Source organism: Vipera ursinii (genome assembly GCF_947247035.1).
Source record: "Vipera ursinii genome assembly, chromosome: 6".
Lineage (NCBI taxonomy): Eukaryota > Metazoa > Chordata > Lepidosauria > Squamata > Viperidae > Vipera > Vipera ursinii.
Window position 1 is genome coordinate 41,174,437 of NC_139515.1, and position 23,255 is coordinate 41,197,691.

General features: G+C 35.1%; 1 protein-coding gene across 6 annotated transcripts in view; it reads left to right on the plus strand.

The window, feature by feature from the left end:
• MON2 (MON2 homolog, regulator of endosome-to-Golgi trafficking) overlaps positions 1-23,255 on the plus strand; it is a 108,253-nt gene that overhangs the window by 61,639 nt on the left and 23,359 nt on the right. For 3 of the 6 annotated variants that reach the window (XR_014492923.1, XM_083366378.1, XM_083366381.1), the window contains 11 exons: positions 2,790-2,891; positions 5,354-5,464; positions 7,268-7,443; positions 9,109-9,271; positions 10,408-10,701; positions 16,517-16,715; positions 17,955-18,583; positions 20,913-21,056; positions 21,500-21,517; positions 21,765-21,893; positions 23,041-23,231. Coding sequence is in view for 4 of the 6 variants with exons in the window: in XM_083366378.1 (XP_083222504.1) it covers positions 2,790-2,891; positions 5,354-5,464; positions 7,268-7,443; positions 9,109-9,271; positions 10,408-10,701; positions 16,517-16,715; positions 17,955-18,583; positions 20,913-21,056; positions 21,500-21,517; positions 21,765-21,893; positions 23,041-23,231 (2,156 nt within the window). In the remaining 2 variants the exon portion in view is untranslated. Of the gene's footprint in view, positions 1-2,789; positions 2,892-5,353; positions 5,465-7,267; positions 7,444-9,108; positions 9,272-10,407; positions 10,702-16,516; positions 16,716-17,954; positions 18,584-20,912; positions 21,057-21,499; positions 21,518-21,764; positions 21,894-23,040; positions 23,232-23,255 lie in introns of those variants that run through there. The other 3 variants (XM_083366380.1, XM_083366379.1, XR_014492924.1) reach the window with 2 other exon arrangements.

Consider the following 23,255-nt stretch of genomic DNA (forward strand, 5'->3'; position numbering starts at 1 on the left):
TCTTCTCCAAACCGAAATGTATCTCTCTTGTGAATGATCTTTCAAGTAAGCAGAAATCTTAGCCATTTCTGCTAAGTTTGACACTTTAAGCGTCCATTCCTCTATAGTAGGCAGACAATCCTTCTTCCAATATTTCCCTATCAGTAACCTCGCAGCTGTTATCAAATTCAGCATCAAATTAATTTTTTTAGTGTCACAGTCTGTAATAACACCCAATAAAAATAATTGTGAAGTAAACTTTATCTTTCTCTTAAAAATCTTTTGAATGTTCCACCAAATTTTAATCCAAAAAGCTTTTATATTTCTACAAGTCCACCAAATATGAAAATAGGTAGCATCCAAACTACCACATCTCCAACATTTGGGCTGTAAATTAGAATACATACAAGACAGCTTTTTAGGATCCAAATGCCGTCTATAAAACATTTTATAAAAAATTTCTCTTTAAGTTTTGAGCTTGAGTAAATTTTACATTTCTAACCCAAATTACCTCCCACACAATGTCACCATCTTCTTGTTCAGTCTGTACTATGGCTTGTCTTGTATATAGGTTTTGCATGACAACAAAGCAGTTTTCTGGAATGCCCATTTTTCAAAGCACATTCCACAGCTTGACATGATCAACAAGATCAGTGGCTTTTCTATGAAGCACATAGTGACTTTTTTTGGGCATTCTTTGGCTTTCTCATCTATTCATCATGTATCAGCAATAAAACAGATTTTATGTAACATTACATATTAGTGAATTTACATACCCGTTTTAGTCTTTTGCCCATATATTCCTTTCTTGGTATTCTTTAATTATGTATAATTGTTCATAAATAAGTATTTAGTTCAGATATAGAAGCAATTGTTAATTAATTGGGAAAAACTTAATATGTTAAATTAAAGCTTGAAATTGATCCTAGCTTGTTACACAATTTGTAATCATAGTCTTTGGGGCAGTAAATAGAGAAGTAAAGAGCACAGGGAAAGTTTTGTGCAAAACTTAATTTATTAAACTAAGTTCTGATCAGTGAATTCCAAAAATATGTAGGTATCACTGGTCTAGAAGGAGAAAGCCTTGGAAATGAAAGTAGCTATATTTTACCAGAATTGGGTCACTAATAAAGGAAAATTAAGTCCTGAGTATTAATTGGCCCCAGTTTCCAAGATATAGCTTCAGGTCAGAATTGCATCAAAATAATTCAAAATTACGAGGGGGATGTGTGATTATGCTCCATAATTTTTTCTACAAAATGTGATATAGCAATGAGAATGGTGCCATACCAATCATTACAAATTTATATTTTATTTGATACCAGTAACATAACCTTCCATTCATTTGTTGGTTTTTCATGTAACATTTTCATGCTTTTTCACTCTGCAAGAGTTCCACTGTTGTAATCTGGAGCCCAGTAGCTCTGCCTTGTTCTTAGGCAATTCCAAATCCCTGACCATGTCATTTAGTTGATTCTGTGAAATTAGATGTGTGAATGGAATGTTTGGATATTCCATGGTCCACTTCTTTCTTCAGATCTCTTTTGCAATTTCGGGGAACCATGCAAAAATAGCAGTCACTACTATGATTGGTGAGTTCCCTCCACACCTTTGGGACTATGAAAGGCGTAGACTTTTCCTTCTTGTTTAGACAATGACGCAGATAAGTTGCACATGCAATGCAAGGGGCCCAACTCTTGTCCTGATCCCCTATTTTGCATCTAAAATATAGCTGGTATGCCTTTTTTTTACCACTGCCATTTTATTGCACTTTTGAGATGCAAATGTAACCTCACCACAACTGTAGCAGAAGATATCTGCATTGTTTACACAGTTTCAAGGCATCTTGGCTTTTGAAGGAAAATATCACGTAACTGTTCCTTGGAAATATTAGGCAATGACACTTGCCACCAGATGTAATGGTGCGTAGATCTGACCAAGACAAATGTGCCTTGCAATTAAAGAACAATAAATTACAGTTAGGTAATGATCTTTAGTCTCAAAGTGAAGATAAATTTATACACTTCCATGTGATACCATTTTCATTGTTCTACTGTACTTTATCAAGAAGTTATGAGGCATCATGATCATTAGATACCTCCCTCCCTTGTGTGCAAATATACTTGCCTGTGTATATATCTTTATTGTGAAATATCTTGAAAACTTTAGCCAACCAGCACCTTTACCACCTGTTTTCTAATTAACCTAATCAAAATATGAAGCAATTAACACATTTTATCTTGGAGGTCAATAATTTCCCAAAATTTGTAGACCAGTGATGTGCTTATGGTCCAACACCAAGTCACAGAATCTAAAAATGCAGCACACCATTAATGCATGCATAAGTAAATGTATATAGTGCATACGTATATAAAAAGAAAGAACCCTATAAAGTTAACATTTCATTGAAGGCACCAAATGGATTCTGTAAGCTAGGGGTATTAATAAAAAAGTTATACTGCCTTTGAATTGTATGGGTATTGATCATTTAATAAGAATACTTCACTCTCATCATGAGGGGATTTTAAAATTAAAAAGCAGATGAACTGATCTCCCATGTAGGTACTTTAAAGTAGGTACTTTAAAAGTATGTGTGAAACAAATCCAGCCTCTGTACTCTAACAAATATATACCTGAACTTCATATGGAATGTTGATGTATGAATTTTATCATATTGGGTATCCACAAATAAAATTTAAACTGCTATAACAACAAACCTTGAAGAGAACACTTTACATCACTGTTCTTCAGTATAATAACTTAATGTATTAGCTGGTGAATTAAATCATTTTAAATACCATTTCATTTAGGAACCATCATTGTTTGCTGTTGCTAAATTGTTAGAAACAGGACTGGTTAACATGCATAGGATTGAAATTCTGTGGAGACCACTGACTGGTCATCTTTTAGAGGTAACGAATCATTTTATAATCTTCTATCAGTGTTTATGTTTGAAAAATCACAGTATTTCCCTTTAATTAAGACTTGAAGGCATAAAATAAAAAGCAAGTAATGTTGCGTAATATTAGTTGCTTTCCTGTTTCTATTCTGTTTTGTTCCTTATTAACTGTAGAGTCATGGAATTAAAAGGTCTAATTAGGCTATTGAATCCAACTCCCTGCTTAATGTGTACTGTGTGAATTCTGTACCTGTGTGGATTGGATGAGAACAAAGTCACATTTTTCCCACATGACCACCATAATTGATTCAGAGAATCACCTTTTCATATATAGTCATAACTTGTAAATAAATAAACAAACCATACAGTTGTGTACTAGCATATAAAATAGTAAGGATTCCTTGACCCAAGACCAGCTTCTGCTGATAACATGGACTAATGGATGTATCCATTGTAGGTTTTCTGGTAGCAGTATGGAACAGTATTTTTTTCTTTTTCTTTAATAAGGAACAAACAAAATGGTTTTTTTTTCTAATTTTCTAATCTATCTTAAAAACTTGGGATTTTTTGACATCTCCTATCCAATACTAACCAGTGGGTTTTTTTTAAATTTTGGAATATTAAATAGCCTGTTAATATGTGCCTTTATTGATAATCCCAAATCCTTCCCCCATAAAACACTTAATGGGCCAGAAATTTTACAACTATATGGTAAAAAGTAACATGATTATCAGTTGGGCTGTTATTATTTTACATAATTTAAATCAGGATAATGCTGCCCAGAATACTCTATTGCAAATTAAAATTATAATTCTGCTTTAGCTGAAAAGCAGAACTGGTATACTTGGATTATATACATTATAATGTTTTAGCTACCTACAAAAGGCTTTTAAGTATGTGGATATTTGTGTACATGTGCTGTTTATGCTTCTTACATAAAAATGCTAAAGCTGAATTGTTTTGTTATACATTAGAAATTTTATATTAGAAACTTTGTTTTTAATAAATATGCTTGAGTACTAGTCTTTCAAAATAGATATGTTTTTTCCCTACCAAAGAGAAGTGCTTATGTTTGATCATACATATTCCTGCAGATAATCCAAAACTAGATTCTAAAAGCAGCTATGTTGCCCTGGGAAAATGTGCAGCTGCTTAATTGCTACAAAGAGTGCTACTTTGCATTTCTTTCTGCTTGTTATAATACACATCTTTGAAAGGATTTACACAGCCCCAAAAGTTCTGTAGCTAGAAATATTACCAGGATTTGTTGTGCTGCACGTACAATATTAGATATTAATGTTTGAAAATCTACAAATTCATATCAACCAGAAATGTAGTTATTCTGCTTAGCAGACATGGAAATCCAGGTAGCCCTTTAAAGTTGCTAAATTTCAGTTCAAGACAACATTGCTAATTATGAAATATAATACCGGTAGCAGTAATAAAATTTATAACATTGGAATATATAGATGTTCACACCTCATTGTCAGTTTTTTTCATTTCTACTATGCATTTTTCTCTTCACAAAATTCATTTTATTGCATTGATATATCATTAAAATGATTAATTTCTAGGCTGGCAAGCTCAGGAAGTGGGGGAGTAATAGAATTCAGTTTTAAAAAATAGTTCAGTTCCATATCTTAAACTACAAAGCTACACCAAAATTTTGTATTGTTGTTTAATATTTATATGCTGTTAATAAATGATATTATCTTCCCCAGTTTCTTTTTTGAACAAATCTGGGAAATAGGTTAGACTTGGCAGCTATGACAGTTCATTGCAGCATGACTGAATCAGTATTTCAATTCAGATCATTCTGGACAAGGCTGACATTTCAACCACTACTGTATATTACTTCTGGAAATATTATGCATCAGAACTAGAATTATATAAAGCTTAGTTTTGTTATTTAATATTTATTGCTTGAGTTGCCTTAGTTTCATATTTTTCATTTATTTCCCTTTTCCTTTATTGCTTCCTATTTTTTTAAATTCAGAAGGTAAGCATGCCTTGCAAGTATGTCTTACTTATTTACTATGTGATCTTTTTCTAATGTAGAATTATCACATTCTGATGTTGGAAAATAATAGATAAAACCAAACTGAGATTTGAAAGAGATGAATTTTAATATAAGCAGAATGAGCATTTTATAAGGTAGGGTGGCACAACACATAAATCTACAACCATGCAAGTCGTCAGAATTGGGTAGAGAATATAGTAAAATATGAAACATGTAAAGGTATTATTACTCCACTGATAAATATGCTCTTAATTTACCATTTTTATTTAATGTGGTTTTTGAAAATAAGAAATATGATGAAGCATTTTGTTTGCTAGTAATGCAACTACTATGATTATATATAAACAGAGTGGTTTATAATTTTCAGTATAGACATTAGTATTCTTTCAATGATTTTATAGACTAAAAAGCAATATAGAGTGGTGAATATTTATTAATGTGCATTTTGACTATAGGTCTGTCAACATCCAAACTCAAGAATGAGAGAATGGGGAGCAGAAGCTTTAACTTCTCTCATCAAAGCGGGATTGACATTTAACCATGACCCTTCGCTCTCTCAGAACCAGGTAAATTAGCACGCTAAAAATAATAATATAGAGTAAGAAGCATAAATTGTTTTCTACAATTGTATTCAAATTTAGTTATAGAATAGAACTAGAATTTCAATGCCATGTTATTTGATTATAATGTTCTGCTAATCAGTAGGTTTCGTAGGAAATTATCTGTTTATTGGACTAAATAATGGTGCACTGATAAATAGCCCTGTACAGTGAGGGGGAAAAATTATTTGATCCCTGCTGATTTTGTACGTTTGCCCACTGACAAACAAATGATCAGTCTATAATTTTAATGGTAGGGTTAGGTTAGGGCAGAGAGACCTTGTGGGCGTTGCAGGATTTCAGTCCTTCATAGCATAATATGTTACCAATTGTTTTCTTGTTGACTATGGTCCCAGCTGCCTTGAGATCATTGACAAGATCCTCCTGTGTAGTTCTGGGTTGATTCCTTATTATTCTCATGATCATTGAAACTCCACAAGGTGAGATCTTGCATGGAGCCCAAGACTGAGGGAGATTGACAGTTATTTTGTGTTTCTTCAGTTTGCGAATAATCACGCTAACTGTTGTCACCTTCTCATCAAGCTGCTTGGCGATAGTCTTTAGCCCATTTCAGCCTTATGTAGGTCTACAATCTTGTCCTGACATCCTTGGACAGCTCTTTGGTCTTGGCCATGGTGGAAAGTTTGGAATCTGTTTGATTGATTGCTTCTGTGGACAGGTGTCTTTTATACAGATAACAAGCTGAGATTAGGAGCACTCCCTTTAAGAAAGTGCTCCTAATCTCAGCTCCTTACGTGTATAAAAGACTCCTGGGAGCCAGAAATTTTGCTGATTGATAGGGGATCAAATACTTATTTCACTTATTAAAATACAAATCAATTTACAGCTTTTTGAAATGTCTCACTGTTAAAATAAACTTACCATTACAATTATAGACTGATCATTTCTTTGTCAGTGGCAAATGTACAAAATCAGCAGAGGATCAGATATTTTTTTCCCTCCCTGTAAATGTCTTTTCCAAAGAAAATCTCATTTAGTTGACAGAGGATTGCAGCCCAGATAGGATAAAAATGGATTGTGAGCAAGTTATGGCATATACAATTTATTATCATGGTATCAATTTACTAGTGATTATATTGCTACCAGATATGTTAGAAGATGTAGCTCTATATGTTAATATTACATGAGGGGAGGTTAAAATGTCTTAAAGCTATAAATTATAGTCTCCATAATTCAGAGGTATGAAGTCAACTCATTGCTATTTATATGATAGTCTCCTTAAATAAAATTTATAGAATAGTGAACAAGTTTGGGTGTAGATCAGTCTGGTCATTAGTATGGTAAATTTTATTTATTTATTTATTTAATTAGATTTCTATACCGCCCTATTCCCCGCTTGTTTGCTTTCAGTCCCAGAGGAAAGCATCTTCCCTACACTTAGAAGTGGTTTATTCACATTTGTTTATATCTACTAGTGCACGGTTGTCAAACTCGATCGTGTTACGTGACGTATGGGATATTTTTTGCCTTTGCGGTAGGTGTGGCCTATACGTGACACATCCAGCCCACGGGTCACCAGTTTGACACCCCTGTGCTAGTGTTTCCAAGCATGGCAGGAGATTAATCACAAAGTTATGATGGTAGAGAATTTGATGTTGATCACTCATGGAACAACTAAAGCATTATTTTATGTTGTTTCTAATTTTATGTTAGTAAGCAACAGAAGATGTTTGCAACTGATAATAGTAACTATCTTACCATTTCTAGTTATTTTGTTACTTTGAATAATATTTTGATTTTTTTTTCCAGAGGCTTCAGCTGTTGTTACTAAACCCACTGAAAGAGCTGTCAAATATTAGTCACCCTGATATTAGACTCAAGCAATTGGAATGTGTTTTACAGATTTTGCAAAGCCAAGGGGACAGTCTAGGGCCTGGATGGCCCTTGGTGCTTGGAGTTATGGGAGCAATTAGAAGTGATCAAGGGTAACTGTATTTTATTTGTTTGGTTTGTTTGTTTATTTATTTAATTTAAAATACTTCAGTGGCTGATCATCTTATGGGGCAGCTCTACCCCACTACCCCTGCCATAGCTTGATTTTCAGGCGTGTGCCTTATCCCAAAACTAGGGCTTATTTTCGGGGTAGGGTTTACTTTTGGGGAAACATGGTAGGCATTTTACGTTTAAATGACATGAAATTATTTTATCAAATTTATTTATATATGTTGCTCATTTCTCAGTGTGAGGCAAAATTGAGCGGCTTACAACTTAATAATTTTTATGTAACAGTCATGCTAGTTTTCTATATAACTTTTTTCTGAATATGCATTCAAGTTGCCAGACATACAGCTACACAAATAGACATAGCTATGTTTTATATTATAGGTAGTCCTTGACTTACAGCCACAATGGAGCTCAAAAGTTCAGTTATAAGTTGTTGCAGTTGTAAGTCGAGGCATCTTGTGACTAAACTCGATTTTACAACTATTTTTACAATAAAATGAGTGACCCCAATTGTAAAATGAATCATGTGGTTATTAAACCAATTGATAGTCATTAAGCAAATCCATTCTTCCAAATGGCATTTTTTGCCGAAATCCAAGAAAAAAGTTGCAAGCATTATCATGCCGCCAGATAATGCATCCTGTCTTAAATGCAAGAGTCTCTGCAGAGTGAGGTGGGCAGCATATACATTTAATCAATCAATCAGTCAATTACAGTTGTAGACCAGAATAGAAGTTTAGTATTGGAATAAAAATAAAAACAAAATAGGACAGGACATAGTAATACATTACAATTGATGGTGAAATTATTAGTAATTATGAAAGTATTAATGGGTAACCAGGGTCTGCCTAATTTTACAGACATTATAGCAAAACCTAACTACGTTCAAAGAAACTGCATCATACTGATCCGATAGTAGTTGTACATAAAAAAGGAAAGGATCAGAATTACTGGCATATTTTGTGTCAGGTAAGGCATTATAAAATGAGTCCTTGAGTCTTTATAAAGGGTGAGATATAGCAGGACGTGGATTGTCTACAGTGGCACAGTCTCAACTCATATGGAACTTTTTTGTACTGGGCCTCCAGAACTCCTGTGGGCAAGTCAGAGTGAGCTAGAGTTAATTTTGCCCTCCAGAATTTAGGGACAGTTACATATCTTGCTGGTTTGTGAAGGGAGGCCTATCTGCTCAAGAGAAAATTCCTGGGTAAAGTGGACAGCTCCTATTGGACTTCCTGATCTTTAATACTATATTTAGATGACTAATACATATTCACAGTCCATCATAAGGAACTCTTCCTTGGAGAGGCCAAGATTTTGGAGTTTTAATGAAATAGTCTTAATCCATGTGGATTTATATTTATCCTTAATAAGCAGATGGTTCAAACGAATAAGGAAGAACAGTAGTTTGAGACGGTATATTATAATGCAAACCCATGGACTTGTTTCAGTCTTTATACATTTAAATAAATAAATAAATATCATGTGACCATGAGGGACCAGGAGTTGGAACCTCATGGATGGGTCATGGGTAGCTTTCTTTAAATGCATCATAACTTCAAACAGTCATTAAACAATTGATCATAAGTTTAGGACCACCTGTATCATAATTCTTATTTATAAATAATTATTGATTTTGTTAATAGAGAGTCTCTAATCCGGACTGCATTCCAGTGTCTCCAGTTGGTTGTGACTGACTTTTTGCCAACAATGCCATGTACTTGCCTACAGATTGTAGTAGATGTCGCTGGAAGTTTTGGGCTTCACAACCAAGAATTAAACATCAGTTTAACATCAATTGGTCTTTTGGTGAGGCTTAATTTATTCTGTTATTTTTACTCCCTAAATGTGAAGGTTTTTATGTGAAGGTTTAAATTGACATTCAGTGCTCACTTTCCTATAAATAAACCCAATTAAATTATGTTAAAGATTGTTTCTAAATAAATATGGAGTTATAAAAGCATTAGTAAATAAATATTAACAATAAGTATTATTATTATGGTAAGCGGGGAGCCTGTATAAAAGTTACAATATTATATAGCACCAGCTTAAAAGAAAAAAATGAATATAATAGTTCAGCTGCCATTTTTAAATATCACTAGCATATTAATACAGTGAGAGTACAGAACCTAACAATAGAGTTAGGTGCCACATTTTTAGATCTAATTAAAGGGAAATTAACTTGGAATTCACTAACATATCCATCATTAATATACAATGATACACTATATCATACTCATAGTAACCATGTGTTTAATGCTATGGACTATTATTTTAAGCAAGCTTTACTTATTCCGTGTTGTACCTGTTAATATAATAGGGTATCTATATACCTGTATCATTGAAATAAAATTCACTGATTTTAAAATATAATGTATAAAATATGGTGTTTTGTAAAAAAATAGCCGACACAATTGCCATATTACATGTTATTTGTTACTATATGAAGTAGGACATACTTTGTGTAATATCAGTAACCTGATTAAAATTGTAGCTGGTCCATTTAAAGCATGTGTATAAATGCCTTAGTGATTTTTTTTTAAGAAAATAGTTCACTTCTAAACCAAAATCTGTTTGATGAAGTTCCATTTCTGTAAGAATATGGCTAAAAGATCTGCTTTTTCACCTTACTGGTTTTCATTAAAAAGGGAAAAACCAGAGTGTTCTACAATATTTTTAAGTATTCAAACGAAAAATCATGTATTTAAGAAGGAATATAGCTAACAATATTTCCTCAAAATGCCTACATGCATCAATCCATCATAACTAGTGGCTAAAAATAATACCAAGCTAAAACATAGCCAAGTGTTCAGAACAATTCGTTCATAATTTATAAAATATATATTGTCCATTTTCATTGGCTTTCTTTTTACATTTCCAATGCAGGATTGCCACTCTTCTTTGTGTTCAGAAATCATTTACAAAGAAGCATTTTTGTTTTGTAGTGGAATATTTCAGACTATTTCTTCCAAAGAGGTGAAATTATTGAAAAGGAATTAAACAAGGAAGAATCGGTGTTACAGAAGCAAGCAGAAGAAAAGGGGATAACATTGAACCGTCCCTTCCATCCAGCACCACCATTCGATTGCCTCTGGCTTTGCCTATATGCCAAGCTCGGTGAACTCTGTGTAGATCCACGCCCTGCAGTTAGAAAGAGTGCTGGACAGACTCTATTCTCTACAATTGGTGCTCATGGAACTTTACTGCAGCATTCAACATGGCATACAGTTATATGGAAGGTACTGACGTTTACATGTAATAATATTGTTCTTACAGTGTTTGATCCCAGTTCTTTTTTATATAAATATAAGACAAAACAGTTTCTAGAATTAGAAGTTTGAGTCATACTGTTGAAAAGGCAACTATTTGCTTTTTTGAAAATTGAAGCTTTTGCTTGGAAATGTCAAAGAAAAGTCAAACTATGTGGACTGCTTCTTGTTCATCATCAAATTACTGTATTGGATTGCAATTAAATACTGTTTATGAAAACCAACCACATACAGGTAATTCTCATTAAGTGACTACAATTGGTTCCAGTAAAATTGTTGCTGAGCAACATAGCAACTAAGAAAACCATGTGACTGAACTAGAGAGATTACAAAGATCACTGATTGCTGTCCTTTCATTCAGTTAAAGATCTCTCATACAATGTCCTCTTCCCTTTTTTTCTCCCCCCCCCCCTGCCGTGTGGAGAGATTGCCTAAACGAACTGTCTGTTAGCTGCTTTTTCCCATTGGGCAAAGCATTCCTTAAAAAATGCTAACTGCAAGTTAACAAACTCAGTTCCTTGGCCTTAACTAATTGATTAGAATCATCTGGCCAGCTACAGCTGCTGCCTGAAACTGAGTAGATCTTAATCACGCTAAAGGCTTTTGTTGTCATAAATATATGTTCTGCTTGAAAAACACGTTTTTTATTACTGCTGATTGTGTGAAGAGTCACTATCCAAATCATTATGCAAGACAGTCACTAAATAAGAATTACCTTTATTTACTTTTATGAAAAGAAATTTGGTTTATATTTTATGTCACAGCAGTATAATCCATTGCACCCCTTAATTTTAATTTAAGACAAATCAAGCAGTCAGATGGTTTGAAATTTTATTGATCTTTAGCCACATTGTGTTCTCAATAGAAGACAAAATTTACATGCAAACAACACTTTTAATAAACTGATTACCTATGTCATCTTCCTGCTTATCTTAGTAGAATAAATAATGATTTAAGAAAAGAAAAACTTCCGATTTTCTTATTTCTCTAGGAATTAGATAGAGGATATTGAACAAAGTTTGTTTTGAATTATCTATCCATCTTATCACTTATTTCCTTCATTGTCAGTATACTCAAAACAATAATAATAATAATAATAATAATAATAATAATAATAATAATAATAATAATAAGAAGAAGAAGAAGAAGAAGAAGAAGAAGAAGAAGAAGAAGAAGAAGAAGAAGAAGAAGAAGAAGTTAAAAAGGACCTTGGAGGTCATCTAGTCCAACCCCCTGCTAAGGCAGGAAACCCTATACCATTTCAGACAAATGGCTGTCCAGTCTCTTCTTAAAAACTTCCAGTGTTGGAGCATTCATCGCTTCTGGAGGCAGGTTGTTCCACTGGTTAGTTGTTCTAACTGTTAGGAAGTTTTTCCTTAGTTCTAGGTTGCTTCTCTCCTTGACTAGTTTCCATCTGTTGCTTCTTGTCCTGCTTTCAGGTTCTTTGGAGAATAGCTTGACTCCCTCTTCTTTGTGGCAGCCCCTGAGATATTGGAACACTGCTATCATGTCATTCCTCACCCTTCTCTTCGTTAAACTACACATACCCAATTCCAGCAACCGTTCCTTGTATGTTTTAGCCTCCAGTCCCCCAATCATCTTTGTTGCTCTTCTCTGTACTCTTTCTAGAGTCTCGACATCTTTTTTACATCGTGGTGACCAAAACTGGATGCAGTATTCCAGGTGTGGCCTTACCAAGGCATTGTAAAGTGGTATTAGTACTTCACGTGATCTTGATTCTATCCCTCTGATAATACAGCCTAGCACTGTGTTGGCTTTTTTGGCAGCTGCAGCACACTGCTGGCTCATATTGAAGTGATTGTCTACTAGGACTCCGAGATCCCTCTCACAGTTACTACTATTGAGCAAGGTACCACCTATACTATACCTGTGCATTTGATTTTTCCTCCCTAAATGTAGAACCTTACTTTTTTCACCATTGAATTTCATTTTGTTAGATAGCGCCCAGTGTTCGAGTCTGTCCAGATCCTCCTGTATCTTAAGCCTATCTTCTGGAGTATTGGTTATTCCTGTCAGTTTGGTGTCATCTGCAAATTTGATGAGTTCCCCATCTATCCCCTCATCCAAATCATTGATGAAGATGTTGAAGAGCACTAGGCCCAGAACAGAGCCCTGGGGCACCCCACTACACACTTCCTTCCATGTAGATGCAGTTCCATTGAGGACCACACGCTGAGTACGGCCTGTCAGCCAGCTACGAATCCATCTGGTGGTGATGCTATCTAACCCACATTTTTCTATCTTATCAAGTAGTAGGTTGTGATCTACTTTATCAAATGCCTTACTGAAGTCCAAGTAAATTATATCTACAGCATTCCTCTGGTCCACTAGTTTTGTCACTTGGTCAAAGAATGCAATAAGGTTTGTCTGGCACGATCTGTTTTTGACAAACCCATGTTGGCTTTTAGTGATAACTTTGTTCGCATCAAGGTGTTCGCTGATTTGTTGTTTGATTATCTTTTCCAGAATCTTCCCAGGTATTGAGGTCAGGCTGATAGGTCTGTAGTTTCCTGGATCTATTTTTTTCCATTTTTTGAAGATGGGAACTACATCAGCTCTCTTCCAGTCCTCTGGTAGTTCCTCAGTGCTCCAGGATCTTTGAAAAATATAGTTCAGTGGTTCTGAGATCACGTCTGCCAGTTCCTTGAGAACCTTGGGGTGTAATCCATCTGGTCCTGGTGATTTGAACTCATCTAGGCTGGACAGGTGCTCACTTACCATTTTCTTGCCTATCTTAACTTGCGTTTCTATTCTGTTTTTTATGGCACTGGTTTTGGTAGGTTGGACTGTTTTTTCCCTTTGTGTAAAGACAGATGCAAAAAATGAGTTAAATAGTTCTGCTTTTTCCCTGTTGCTTGTCACCTTCTTGCCACTTTCCCCCACTAATGGACCAATCATTTCCTTAACTTTTTTCTTGTTTCTTATATGTTGAAAGAAGCTTTTTTTTGTTATTTTTGACTTTAGTCACAAGCCTTAGTTCATTTTGAGCCTTAGCTTCCCTCACTTCATCTTTGCAGGCACGGGCTGTTTGCTGATATTCTGCCTTAGTTATGTGCCCCTCTTTCCACTTCTTATACTTGTCCTTTTTATCTTTCAGTTTATCAGAGAGTTCTTTATGCAGCCGTGCTGGTTTCTTTGTACATTTTAGATAGCTTATCTGGTGTTAAATACCAGTGATACATCATCTTATAAAAATTTTCTTTTAAATTGTAATTCAGTGTACATTTTAAGCTTTTTGTCCACTTATTCTCCCATTGTTCCAGCATCAGTTTATATCCAAAGTTCCTTGCCCACTATATCATACAAAGTTTTACGTGTTCATTTTCCAAATTCAATATCAATAGCATTTTATAAAACTTAGTAATATGTTCATCACTACCACATAATAATGTTTCAAATTCATTCATTTTTAACAAAATCAAACCCTTAACTCCTTTTATCTAATTTGAATATTTCTTTCAGTTGTTGAAATGTAAACCAATGACAAGCATGACCCTCTGATTCTTCCTTCGATTTAAGAGTAGGGTCACCTGAACTGAAAAGTATTATTTTACCATAAGTCTACTAGTCCGGCTTCGCAACCATTTCTTTTCTTAAAAAAAGCTTCCTGTGTGGACACCCAAAGAGGCAACTTTGTGGAGAATCTTGTTTTATATTTATTCCATACTCTTAGTATGGCACATCTGACAAAGTGATTATTAAAATCAACAATAACTATCATAACATAAATAACTGTGCCAACCATACCTTAATTCATGACCTTCCAAATCAAGTTGCCTCTTATTCTGGAGGTTCATCAAAATACAATTTTACATCTGGTAAATCCAAATCCCCTCTTTCCTTAGCGTCTTGCAATAACTTATATCTAATTCTTGCCATATGAACTTGGAAATATCCCCTTGCCATTTATTAAATGGAGCTTCAATTGCAAGTATTGGTAATGTCTGGAACAGAAGAAGCATCTTTGGTAAAACATTCATCTTAATTACAGAGATCCATTCAGATAAATGGGGCTGTTCCATAGGATAGATATGGTGACAGGGAAGGTATAATTCCTGGTTCCCATAAGATGACATTGCTTATTAGAAGGGTACTAGTATGATGAGCAAATATGCCCATCTTTGCAGTTCTTCTGGACAGTCTTGCAGATAACATGGCTCTTTGCCCTGTAGGGCTTTATAGATGATAACTAGGGATTTGAATTATACCTGAAAGCTCACTAGAAGTTACAGCAGCTCCTGAAGCAATAGTGTTATACAGTTAGGGGAAAAATTATTTGATACCCTGCTGATTTTGTACATTTGCCCATTGACAAAGAAAGGATCAGTCTATAATTGTAATGTTAGGTTTATTTTAACAGTGAGAGTCCGAATAACAACAAAAATATCCAGAAAAACACATTTCAAAAAAGTTATAACTTGATTTGCATTTTAATGAGTGAAATAACTATTTGACCCCTTCCCTAAACATGTCTTAGTACTTGTTGGCAATCTCAAAGGTCAGACATTTCTTGTAGTTGGCCACCAGGTTTGCACACATCTCAGGAGGGATTTTGTCCCACTCGTCTTTGCAGATCCTCTCCAAGTCATTGAGGTTTTGAAGCTGATGTTGACAATTAAGTTGTTGTTGTTGTTATCATCATTTTTTGTCAGTGAGCAAATGTACAAAATCAGCAGGGGATCAAATATTTTTCCCTCTCTGTATTAGCTTACCATGAAATGCCCCAAACTGCTTATGCTACTGCATACTGAACAAGTTATAGCTTTCAAATGCTTTTCAAGGGCAGAACTATGTAAAGCACATTATGTTACTCGAGATGAGAAGTGACAATGCTATGAGTTACTGTAAGTAAGCCTCCCATGCTAAAAATGGGAACAATTGGTACACAAGAGGAACTTGTAGAAAAGCCTTCCTAGCCACCGCTTCCTTCTGCTCTTTGAACCTGAGTTATGGGTCCAAGAAAACCTCCAAATTTCAGACTACCTCTGGGAGAATGCAATTATATTCACAGCTAAAGATGTTCTTATTCAGGACCTCTCCTGCTTATTTAAGAAACCACAAAATCACAGCTGGCTGGTTCTGTTAAGCACCTTAAATATGGCTTTTGTTATGTATGCCAATGTTTGTTGATGTCATAATTTCATAGAAAGAACAGCACTTTTCCTTTCATTGTTTTACTATCTAAATCAGTTTTGGTTTTGAATCCCTAGTTAATAGAATCAATATTCTGATTGAGCATATTTTTAGAATTAAGTGAAATTAGAAAGTGGCCTAATATTCTAATTCTTTATTACTATATAAGCAACAACTGTTTTTATTATAATTAATGTTTAAAAATTCTCTATTTCAAAAGAAAAACACTTAAAGAAGCTAGCTCTGTTGTAACACTTAAATCTGTAACAAAAGTGGTAACTCAGTTTAAAATTATATTGTAGTAAAATTAAAATGAGAGCGAGTTTAGTGTAGTGGTTAATACATCAGGCTAGAAACTGTGAGACAGTGAGCCTGAATTGCATGAAGCTAACTGGATGATCTTAGGCCAGTCCCTCTTTCTCAGCCCTAGGAAGGAAAATGGCAAATCCCTTCTGCAAATCTTGCCTAGAAAATTGCAAGGACTAGTCCAGGTGGTTGCCAGGAGTCAAAACCGACTTGAAATAAAATGAAATAAAATACCAATTACAAATTCTTCATCACAGAAAAGACATTTGCCAATGTTTTTATTTAATAATTAGATACTAGTTTAAAGATCTTAAATGTTTTATAGGTTCTCTTTAATTTGCTGGATAGAGTGCGGGAATCTTCTACAACTGCTGATAAAGAGAAGATTGAATCTGGTGGTGGTAACATTCTCATTCACCATTCACGAGATACAGCAGAGAAACAGTGGGCTGAGACATGGGTACTAACATTGGCTGGAGTAGCCAGAATATTCAACACAAGGCGGTATTTGTTACAGTCCTTAGGTACAGTGGATTCTTATTTATATTTAATTCAGGGTTTTTATATAGATGTTTTTCTTCTGCAGATGTATTTTGCATGAATACGAAATTTATTTTTCTTATTTGGTTAATTTATTTACTTCATTATGTCATAAGATTTTCTTGCTGATTCTGCATTGAGAAGTAATCTCTTTTATGACAAAAACCCTGTTTTCTTATTGTTAACTGAATCTAAATTAAATGAATTTCAAGTGCAACCAAACAACTTTCTATCAAAACAGCATCCCAAGATACCAGAATCCACTGTTTTTGAATTAGTTCAAATGATTCTTTTAAACATTATTTGTGTAATTACAGTTATAGAAATGACATAAAATATGTCATTTATGTACAGGTAGTCTTCACTTAACAAAGGTAATTAGGACTGAATGTTTGTTGCTAAGTGATGCAGTTCTAAAGTGTCGTTTCATAAAACTGACCACTTAGTGATGAGGTTCTGGCTCTTACATTAAGCACAATGTCATGTGTTTGCCATTTGCAACCACCTGCCAGATTCCCCATTAACTTTGTTTGTAGGAAGACAGCAGTAAAAGTAGTAAATGACAATCATATGATTGCAAGATGCTGCAGTATTGTAAGCTAGTTACCAAGCACCTGGATCATAATCATAAGCATGAGGATTAATCAACCACCACTTGTTCAGCACCAGCATAAGTTTGAATGGTTGTCGAACATGTAGTCATTAGGCAAGGACTACCTGTATGTTTATATCACACACAGAGTTATGTAATGATACAAATGGGGTGAAATGACACAAATGATATAAATTAAGCTTTAATTGACATTCTGCTTTAACAGAGGACTTCTCGTGAAATGGTCTCCTAACTTGAATTTGCACAGTATTGTTTAATAGTGGATTGGGCAGTAGATTTGGGATGTTGTCCACAGAGGTACAATATCTACTGAAATCTCACATATCCTTGACGAATAGTGTGATGCAGGGGTTTTCAAACTTGGCCCTTTTATGACTTGTGGACTTCAACTCCCAGAATCCCTCAGCCAGGCATGCCTGGCTGAGGGATTCTGGGAGTTGAAGTCCACAAGTCATAAAAGGGCCAGGTTTGAAGACCTCTGGTGTAATGTATCTTATTTTGTATACTTTATAACAAATCAATATTATCTCTTACCAGTGAGCTTTTTAAAATATGTATCAGTGATGATGAAGCATGCAGTATCTTACTGAGCTTTCTTTTCTCCTAATAGGAGATTTTTCTGAAGCTTGGGATGTTCTTCTTGATCACATTCAGTCAGCTGCACTCAGCAAAAACAGTGAGGTTTCTTTGGCTGCTTTGAAAAGCTTTCAAGAAATCTTACAAATTGTATCTCCTGTTAGAGAAACTGAAAAACCTGATACACCTCCTGCTATTAATGTTTCTGTGCCTGTCCTCATAGGATCAGTGACTACCACTGACCTTGGAAGATGTTTTATGAGAACTGATTCTATAGGAGAAAGGATTGGAAAATACAGTGCAACTGAGCCCCCTCTGATAACTGATGAAATTGAAGACTTGAATCTTTGGTGGGCTGCATGGAACAGTTGGTTTAGAATTGGTTCAGAAAGTACAAAACCTCCACTTTCTTTTGATAAAATGACTTTTATTCCCAGCCAGCCTTTTCTCACAGCTTTAATACAGATATTTCCAGCCCTTTATCAACACATCAAAACAGGTTTCAGCATGGATGATCTCCAAAAACTAGGTGTCATTCTACATGGTGCAATCTCTGTTCCAATCAGTTCAGATGCATCTCCTTTCATCTTACCATCTTATACTGAGGCAGTTCTAACAAGTTTACAAGAAGCTGTTCTTATGGCTTTAGATGTCTTACAAAAGGTAACACAATTTTTAAATACTTTATGAAAAGCATGCAGTTTCTTTAATGCTGTCATCCATGGCCTTAAATATTAGTAAACATAATTAGCTTTAATTACTTAATTTTCCTACATCTTGAAAGAAATACTGTTTCAAGTGTCTGCTGAGTATTCTTTATTCAAAAGATCTGTCACAACATAGATTAATGCTACATTTTTAATTTATTATTTATGTATTTGTAGCGTTATCCCCTCAGAGGCTGCCAGAGCCCAGGTCCTCACAGCCCCGGTCCCCTCCATCGTGCTCTGCAGCTGCGCTCTCAACGTGTTAGTAAAGTGTCTCTTCTAGCAGAAGCTCACACAAAGTGAGAAGGTGGCAGACTCTTGTCATCAAAAGGGGGGCTTTCAGGAACAAAGATGACCAGCCCCTAGGCCCCGATAGTCAATATGTGGTGGTGTTTCACAGCCCCAGCAGTCATGTCAGCAATACTCAATGATTTCCCAGCGACTGTTTGGAAACAAGTGGGGTGGGGAAAACCCTGGCTCCAGGCAGCGATAGGAACACAAACAAAGGTAGTCAACATTCTGCAGTAACATCTCGTCCCTCAGGGCAACTCCCCACAATGTCTAAAACTTGCACAAGTAGCAATAATCAAAGTTCGGATGGCCGCTAGTCTCCAAAGCAGCAACAACCATCCTCTCCTTCTCTTCTGTCGTTTCTCACAGTCTCAGGTCTTGTCAGTGCCAACCCCCTTCCCCCCCCCCCCCGCTGCCCTTTATTGTTAAAATCTGAATTTAGCAACCCCAGCAACTTTCTCTCCTCTCTCTCTCTCTCTTGCCTCCGCTTTGGATATCCACCCTGCAAAAGAAAGCAGTAAAATTCCACCTTCTCACTCTCTGCTTCCCCCCTCCTTCACAGAAAGGGATCAGCTTAAAACCTCCCAATCCCCCTTTGACTTCACCTGGTCTCTCTCTGACACAACCACCCCCACCCCCCCTTTCTTACCTCCTTTTTCTTTCCTTCCACCTGATCCACGCCCACCACGCCCAAAACCAGCAGCAGTCATTGTTTTGTATTTTTATAATTTCATCCAAACCCTTTAGGGTATAGTCTTAACAGGGTTTTTTAATTTCTAGATTTGTCCAGACTGTAGTATTTTAAATTTAATTTCAATATATTTCTTTCCTCCTTAGTATTAATTCGTCGCTTCTGTCTATGAGGGAGTGGGGATGTAGTCCCCTCCCTTCACTTTCAGAGGTTTTCTTCCTTTAGGGGTCTTTCTCAAGGATTCAGTTAAAAGATAGAAGAGAGAAGATTGATGCTCTCATTAGTTCCAAGGACACTGTGATGACCCAGGGCATAGCACAGAGGCAATGCAGTCAGCTGGCAATTCAAACAGTTCTTTTATTGCTCCAAATTTTCCCCAAATGCTCCCACATTTGCTGGCAAGCCTCCAACAAAAGAACACACACACACACACTCCAGCAGCCTCTGGCTGAAAGTAGGTTCAAATACAGTTTAATTAGCATAAGAAAGTACTCAAGGCCATAGAGGTAACAAGGAAGAAAACATAAACTTAATGAGTCTGTTTGAATCCAAGCTTGCCTGAGCAGTTTTCCAAAGAGAGAATCTGAAATACAGTCTGAGGTCTTTAAACCTTCAAGCAATGTGGTCAGTCAGTCCAATAGTCAGAGTTTCCAGGTTTTCCAAACAGAAGTCACAGGTCAGCAACAATACACAACACTCCAAGTATTCAGCTTTTGTTCCTGACAAATGCCCCGCCCCACAGCATCTCTTTAAATCTCAATCTCCGGTTGTTCCTTGTGGAGAAGGCGGGACGCTCTCCTCCTGAGTAATCGAGCCTACCTGTGTTGTTCCCTCCTTCTGTCTACTCTCCATGCTCTAGGATCAGGTGGGGGTGGCCCTTGCTCATCACCTGAACTTTTTTTTTGCAATTTGACAAAAATACTATGTCTATCTTTGTGTCTGATCTGCATTTTGCACTGTTACTATTGTATCTAAGTAAATCAAATGTTAGCTAAGCTGAGAGTTTCATTGATTTCTGAATTGTTACCATGCTAAGTAATGTATTAATTAATGTATTTAATTTAAAGTTTAGAGGTTAAGTAATTACCCTTTGCATCAGTTCAGCAGACTGGGCTGCTTTATCAGTTAAACATATTTTGTAGGAGTAATAGTAGACCATGAAGCTTTCTCATGCTAGAGAAACCTAACGCCTACAGCATTTCACATTCTTAAAATATATATCACAAAACTATATGCAAATGTCATATTTTTGCTATGAATTAAATATTTTCTGGAAAATTAATTTTTTAATTGGTTTTTATAGGTTATATGTATAGGTTCAGAAAACATGCAAGTAATGTATCCTGCTATCTTTGATCAGTTGTTAGCTTTTGTTGAATTTTCCTGTAAACCACCACAATATGGACAGCTAGAAACAAAACACATTGCCAATGCAAAATACAATCAGGTGAGATGTAACTGTTTTATTGTAAAAAGCTTAGATTGAAAAATATGTATAGTTTTGCATGAATTTATATTATCGACCAACTGAGTTTGGCCAATATTTATGTTATCAACTAATTAAATATGTAAAGTTACCTTTATTTCAGTTTTCTTTTTTTTTCTGTCACTTTCCTACTTGATATTGACATTTTCGTAATATAAGAAATTACGAAAAATGTCCTACTTAACAAAGATGGTTTAACTAACTTTTCATTTTCTTTTGCATATTAAATCACATATTTTACTTTTAATAATTTATTTTATGCAATTCAAACATAATGTCAGTGATTTGACTGCATTTGCACTAGTAATGCTACTCAACAAGAAAAATGAGATAGGTAAAATGTGTAAAAATATATTAATTTTTCCTTATTCTGTTTATTATGCAACACAATGGAATCACTATAGATACAACTGTTTGCACCGGTGAGTTAAAATTCTTTAAAGATCATGCTTAGAATTCTTTCTTCATAAACTGCAATATTGCACATGCTTAAAAGTGTCTTTGAGTAAACATGTAATTGCCCGTTCAAAATATATATGGGATTGGGAATGTCTTTTAAAACTTTTTTTCTTGGATCAGATATATTTTTTTTGTAATCTTCAAAAAATGTGCACATAACCAAACTAGGCCTATTTATTTCCTTTTATACAATCTCTTTGTTTGTTTTAGGCAGAATGGGTAGCACTTAATTATGTACCATTTGCAGAAAGATCTTTAGAAGTTGTGGTAGATCTGTACCAAAAGACTGCTTGTCACAAAGCTGTGGTAAATGAAAGAGTCCTTCAAAATATTATCAAGGTAAACATTTTATATAGACTTTAAGTTTACTCTTTAAAATGAGCTGAATTGTTGTTTCCCAAGGTTGGATTGTGAAACTTGCCTGAAGGCCTAAGAGTAGTTTATTAGTATTATTTTTGCAGTTATAAGATTATTTCAAGAATTACACTCTCCCATATCTTTGTTCTTTGAGAATAAATAATTTTGTCAATTATCAGTGTGGATTACATTTAGTTATGTCTTTGTAACCCTTTTCTGATAGCAAGTATTATTTGGAGGATATGAAGATACAGTAATCAAAAACAATACATTATCTTGTTTTAAATTATTAATTTAATTACTTTTCATGGGGGATGAAGTAAAATCTTCAGTCATGTAAGACTGAAGAACATTGCAATTCAGAATTCTTTCAAGTCTTTATTTCATCTGCCGTGCATACTATATATAATAAAGAGAAGAGGCTGATTAAAGTGTTCAGATGTCTTAAGTCTTTCTACTGTTTTGTAAAGCTGAGGTGAGGTAACATAAAAGCCTATCCACACATAAACTGGTAGGGTTAATGTGAAGTATATTCTTTTTTTAGCACTCTTTAATGTTTAAAAATAAATGTATAATTGGTCCATGTAGAGAATGATGAAAGAAAAGCCATGGACACTATATTTTTTGGTATGTGGCTGTTAGTTATTCACATATGCCCTTCAAACTTTGCATGTATTTCCCAGAGCTACACAGTGGACAACCAGCAGTTTTTCTACCATATTTAGGGAATACCTGAAAAATAGTATTTATAATATCCACATATGTGAATCAGTGTATGTACTGAATGGCATGTCCATTTATTGGAGATGGTTTCCTATCAATAATTTGCAGAACCAACATGAAATGCCTTAAAAAAAATTTTTCCCAGATTTCACTCATTCCCATGAAGGCTACACGTTGTGAGCATAGCTGGCTCAGGAATTCTGGGAGTTGAAGTCCACGAGTCATAGAAGAGCCAAGGTTGCCTACCCCTGTTCTATACCCACTCTATACATTTAAGCCCAGCTAAAATTATAGGTTGTTTTCTTCCTTGCTGATAAGTGGGATTTAAATGCAAGTAGTGCAGTTTCATATATGTTTCATATACATAAATCTTACTGAAAGGAATCTAAATGTTTTATTTTAACAGACACTAAGGATGCCTCTTAGTCTGAAATATGCTTGCCCTTCAGAAAGCACATGGAAACTCGCAGTTTCTTCACTCCTTAAAGTTCTCTTGATTGGGTTACCAGTTGCTAGACAGCATGCCTCCTCTGGAAAATTTGACAGTATGTGGCCAGAGTTAGCCAACACTTTGGAAAACTTTTTGTTTACTAAAAGGTAAAGTATAATTGTATAGTTCTG